This window comes from Crocodylus porosus, unplaced genomic scaffold (assembly GCF_001723895.1).
Source record: "Crocodylus porosus isolate Cpor-Errol unplaced genomic scaffold, CroPor_comp1, whole genome shotgun sequence".
Classification (NCBI taxonomy): Eukaryota; Metazoa; Chordata; order Crocodylia; family Crocodylidae; genus Crocodylus; species Crocodylus porosus.
The window spans coordinates 67,545,664-67,551,663 of record NW_017728950.1 but is presented as its reverse complement, the minus strand read 5'-3'; the positions used below and the strand labels follow the sequence as shown (position 1 = coordinate 67,551,663).

Sequence of the window (6,000 nt, the reverse complement as noted above, 5' to 3'; positions counted from 1 at the left end):
GCACCCCGGAGCCTCCCACCCACTTTCCATAACAGGGAGAGGAGTTCAACGGGCAGCTGCTGCCGGCAGCGCCCGCAAGGACCCGCCCCAGCCGCTCGGCGCAGGGAACTTTGCCCCGGCAGCCTCAGCTCCCCTATGACAGCAGCATGGAAGAATTTTTGCAGCGCACCAAATCCAAGCTGGTGAGTTGCAGGGGGGAGGGGAGGGGAGGAGAAAGGGGAGGGGGGCACCAGCCAAACTTCAGCCACTCGGGTGCTGTAGGGCTGGGCTTGCCTCATGCCTGCAGGCACCCGCCCTGGGCAACTTCGCAGCCCTTGCCAAGAGCAATCAGGTTCATCAGCACCTTGTGCAGCTGGGGTGAGACATCACTTGGGGCCTGAGAGGGGCTGGCCTTTTATTTGCTCCCAGAAGGAGTGGTGGTCATGGCCGGATTGCGGATTTGGTCCCCACTGGCATTGCCTGCAGGGCATGGCCTTCTGGAGGGGGGTTGTTTACCAGTTTGCCAAGTGGCTTTGGGATGCGGCAAGTTGCTGTGCTAGCCCGCGAGGAAGGGGCGCAGGATTCTGCGGCAAGGAAATGAGGTGATGTCCCATGTTGGGAGCCACCTCTGTGATCGCAATGTCATGTGGGGCACTGAATAAGTTTGGTCATCAAGGTTTCAAACAGCTGAGGACATTTGCAGGGGAATCAGGGGATGTGACTGGCCTGGGTAGTAGTGGTTGCATACCTGAGGCTGTGAAACGGTGTCGTATTTGCACATAAGGGCTGTATAAGTATATGAACTTTACATACATGTCTATGTAAGTGTACGATGTGTGTGCATATAAATTAACATTTTATACAGATATCTGTATGTATACAAAGTGTGTGCATATAGATGAACATTTTATACTGACATATATATGCATACCGTATGTGTGTAAATAGATGAATTTTATATAAATATATACAGGTACATATATATACAATGTGTGTGCATATAGGTGAACATTTTATACATATATATGTATGTATACAATGTGTGTGTATATAGATAAACATTTTATACAGATATACGTGTGTATACACTGGGTATGTATATAGAACATACATATATATATATATATATATATATATATATATATATATATATGTATGTATGTATACCAGGTGCGTACAGATGAACAATGTATGCATACAAATATGTGTATACAATGTGCATGCATTTATCTGTCTACATACACAGACACATGCATATACACACATGCACACATACACATTGCATGTGTGTGCATCCCTGGCCAGATCCTTAGTGGGTGTAAATTGGTATAGCACCAGTAACTCCATTATACATTAAAATTCCAATATTTTAATATAGAAAAGTTTCAGGTTTTGTTGTTGTTGTTTGCTTTTCCCCCTTTAGACCAGCCATACAGGTAAATTGCAAAATCAGGGTGGACTAAATGTTGTGGCAAATTCAGGCCCTCTTGTGCCCACTTGTTAGGATCAATAATTTACAATAATCTATAGAGGATTAGTTTGATATTAGTTGCCTTCAGTGAGCTGCCCATGATTTGGATAGCTATTTCAATGTTCAGGTGTGGATTAACGTTACATTTTGTGAGGCTAATTTGCATTTATGGCTCAGGCAAAACTCCTCCTGAAGTCTTGGGAGTTTTGCTTTAATAATTTCTGGAGGTTGGATCCTGTGTGCTTACATGTTTTTCCTGGACTGTTGCCATATGTTAATAATAAACGTCATTGTTTGTACTTGACAGTAGCAGTGACTTCCTGATTTGCAGACCTGTTTTGAATCTGCAGAAAAAGGATCTACAATAAAATAATCTTTTCTCTATAAGGCCATCACCTCCTATGTGTAATAATTTGAACTGGAATGGTTTTTTTAGCTGCTGTCATGTATCTGTTTAGAAAAATAAGTGAGGCCATGTTTTATAGGAATGACAAAATACTCAGGAGGAACTATGTAACTGCTGATCGCCTTAATCTTAAACACTCCACATAAGCAGACACTAAAGTAAATATCAAGTGTGTCATCTTGATCACGTGGCAGGAAATGTGCTGGGCACTGTTGCAACCTTGCCGGTTAAAGGACTTTATAGAGCATTTCTCTGTTGTACTTTTAGGATACTGATGTGTGCACATGTCTAAAGTTAGCTACATTTAAATATACATTTTTAAAAGCATTGCTAAAATATAATGGTTAGTTCAGACACAAATGCTTAATGCATTTAGATATTACTCTCTGAGGCAAGGTAATCATTTTATGTGTCTTTTAAAGGTAAATAGTGATTTGTTTTTGAACCACATTCTTGGTTAGTGCCTTAAAGTGAGGTCATTTTTAGTTTTTACATAGGTAAATTACATTAAGATGGTATATTTACCACAGACTTTGTCAGGATAAAGCAAATACAGGAACTTTGATTCTGTTAACTAAAAGCAAATTTTCCTTTCAAATTGCTGATTAACTGCTGATGACTACAGAGAGGGGAATTACTGTTTGAAGAAACCCATGAAAAACATAGAAAGTATTATTTGCCTAATTCAAATGAGATGTGAAATGGAATACTAAACAATGACAGATGTGGAAACTATTATAGTGAGCCAAAATATTTAAAGAAAATGCAGATTCATTTCTTACACCTTCTGGAGTATGGGTGATAAATATTTGTTTTAGGCCAGCACCAAATGTGTTTTATACAAAATGAAGGGGGTTGTACCCAAAAGTTTTCAAAGAACAATTTCCCCAATTATTTAGGTGGTCTAATAAAAGATGTCACATTTACCCAAAGAACTTTGTCTGTTTGCCTATTTACACAAAATGAAGCACCGAAAAGGCATGTCTCCCAGGGTGATTTGATTTGATTTGATGAAGTAAGCCACTGCTTAAGAAAGCTTATGCATCTCTGATTTAGTTAGAAGTGCAAATCTACTCTGCCATCTCTTGCAACTGGATAGTCATGCCCACTGAACATAAATGGGGAAGAAAATCCCTCATATTAGTCCATTCACTTCAGTCTACCATGTGCGTGTTGGTCTATGTAACCCAGAAAAAGATCATGCAGAGTAGCTGGAGACCTGCACCAGGGGATTTCCCACATGTAGGAGGAATCTCCATTAGTGTAAAACTGATGGAGGTGGTTTTATTGCCTTTATTGCCACCTAAGCACAGGTGCTGGAGTTTATCACATCAGCTTTATAGCACATGTAGATGCACCCAGTGGGCGCGTCTACATGAGCCACTTATTGCACGGTAGCCTAATAACACTGGGCAGTAGTTTGCTAGTCAGAAACCTTGCTAATAACTTACCGCACAGTGTTATTAGGCTACTGCGCAGTAAGCGCCACACCAAAAACCATGCATCAGAAGCACAGTGAATGTAGTTATTGCACATTCAGTTAGTACTTCATTCAGGAAATACTAAACTAAATGTGCAGTAACTACGGAGCATTAATGAATGTGTAGACATGCCTAGTGAGTAGAATCGTATACCATCTGAATCCTATTGGTTTAAACTATACCATCCGAATCCTATTGGTTTAAACTAATTACAGTGAAACAGATTGCAGAGTATTATGTAGTCTGAGTAAAGATGGCAGAATCTAGTCCTAAGTGAGCAATTACTCTAGATCATACAGAAAACCTTATTATTGTGAGTGCCTCATCCTTCATTTGTATTTGACTCTAGCCATATTAATCAAGCCTGACTTTACCTTCTGAAACAACTTGTAGCTTGTGAGATTGCAGCATAGATATCTTTCAGAATCCATGTTTTCTAATAGTGTGGTGTTGTGTAACACTCATTAACTGTTAAAAAGTAGAACTCTGCAGCATGTTTAATGATAGGAAAATTGCCATTAGTTTATTCTTTTAGTGGAAATGAGTGTTACTGGTGTCACTTGTCATGCAGCTACATTGTTCCTGGCAACATTCAAAGCAGAAGTTACAGTTAATATGTAAATCAAGTGGCTTCTTTTATAGGGTTATAAAACAATGTTTTATCTAAGAACAAAGAAAAAAAATCAGTGAAAAACATAAAAGACCTCTGAAAACATACACTTTTATGGCACAATCCTGCAGTTTATTGTCATCCTTACTGCAGGCACAACTCCACTTGAAATCATGGGAGTTTTGTGTAAGTACTAAGTAAACCAAAAGGAGCTTTGCAAAAGTAAAGACTGCAGGACAGGACTCCAATAGTGGCTTTACAATGAACCATTCAAATGAATCCATAACATTGACAAGCATATGGACAGATTCTATTTTCATTGCTGGTCCTTATATGCTACTATGGTAGTACATGGGGACCATTGTCGTGCTTCTAGAGGTTGAAGATAATTTTTTCGAGCAGGAACAAGTCCATGGAATTGTTCAGAATACTGGTATAGAATGAATTCTGTAGCTAGGGCTGAGAGCAAGAGTGGGACGGACAGAAATAGAAGTGGGATGGCCTCAGGTAAATGCAGCTCCAGGAATTCTGTGCTTTCTTGTTGGCAGGCAGTGCCTTTTTGGTTATGGACTATTTCTGAATCTCCAGGGCAAAAAAGATAGCAGAAAGCCCCCTGTTCTCTGACTAATTCTTCCGTGTTGTTATAGTTTAATGTGGAAACCTTTCCGAACTGTATAAATCATGATACCCAATTCATAGAATGATGGGGTTGGAAGTCATCTTGAGGGTCATCTGGTCCAACCCCCTTCATGAATGCAGGAATGCCACTCCTAAATCATCCTTGCCCAGTGTCCAACCAGGCTCCTTTTGAAACCCCACCAGTGAAGGAGATTCTACAACTTCCCTGGGGAGTCTATTCCATTGCCTTACAGTTCTAACAGTAAGGAAGTTTTCCCTGAGATTTAGTTTAAGTCTAGTTTACTGCAGCTTAAAACCATTGCTTGGTGCCCTGCCATCTGTGGCAACTGAGAACAGTTGTTCTCCTTCTTTAAGGCGGCCTTTGAAGTAGGACTGCTATCATGTCCTGTGTAATCTTCTTTTCTCTAAGTCAAACATACTTAGTTCTCTTAACCGTTCCCCACACAACTTGCCTTTTAACCCCTTTATCATTTCTGCTGCCTGCATCTTGACTCTCCCCAGCTTCTCCATTTCCTTTTTAAAATGTGGAGCCCAGAACTGCATTCAGTACTGTAGATGAGGCCTAACTAGTGAAGTTGGGGGCACCTGGACTCTACTCCAACACAAATGACAATAAACAGAGTACTAACATGGTTCAATTTATTCCCCTTCAGGTCTAGAGGTGGAGGGATTCTGTATAAGTGGACCCCCATACCATCATGAGAACAGATACAGGCACTTTTGTGGCACTTTATCACTCTTTTTCAGCCATGGGAGAAGAATAGTGCAGTGCCCATATTGTGAGATGGTTCTCTTTGTTTATGTGATGGTTAGCTAAAACATTCATACAAGCCTGGGTTGCATTAACTTTTTTGAATTTCCGTCCAGGATCCTAGAATCTCTGGAAGTCACAGGAGATGCAGATAGACTACCATGCTGTCCTGTGCCTTGGTGAACTAAAACATGTAATATTATATAAAGCATGTAGAGCTCTTGTAAAACATGTAGAACTATTGTGCACCATTTATTCATGATCTGGCTTTGGTCATAAATGACTCATGCCTGTTCATACAGTAAGTGAAGTACAAGGACAGGATTAGGACATAGGATTGTTTGACTCTTCACTCTGACTTATTCTTTAGAGGATTTATTACTATTTTTAACTGCAGTGGAATGCCTTTGGGGATATCCTTTTTTATCATTTATGGCTGCCATACAGAAGAAATCCCTAGAGATATCACTAACAAAACTTGAGATCAACCCAGTTGGCATTTATTTGATGGAATTCTCTACATAAGGGTAGAAATCTTACAGTTCATCTCTCTTCCTGGCGTAAATAGTTTCTCATGTGGGATGGGTGTCACCAATTATTCAAAAAACTGTCTTCTATATGCTAATTACAAAAATAGATTCAATGATCAATACATCAACTTCA

At 40.0% G+C, this 6,000-nt stretch overlaps 1 protein-coding gene across 4 annotated transcripts in view; it reads left to right on the top strand.

The window, feature by feature from the left end:
- The first annotated feature begins 57 nt into the window (after positions 1-57).
- Positions 58-6,000, top strand: part of PRUNE2 (prune homolog 2) — a 204,592-nt gene continuing 198,649 nt past the window's right edge. For all 4 annotated transcript variants that reach the window (XM_019555153.1, XM_019555152.1, XM_019555151.1 and 1 more), the window contains exon 1: positions 58-182. In XM_019555153.1, coding sequence (XP_019410698.1) covers positions 147-182 — 36 coding nt within the window. In that variant the 5' untranslated portion in view covers positions 58-146. The remainder of the gene's footprint in view (positions 183-6,000) is intronic.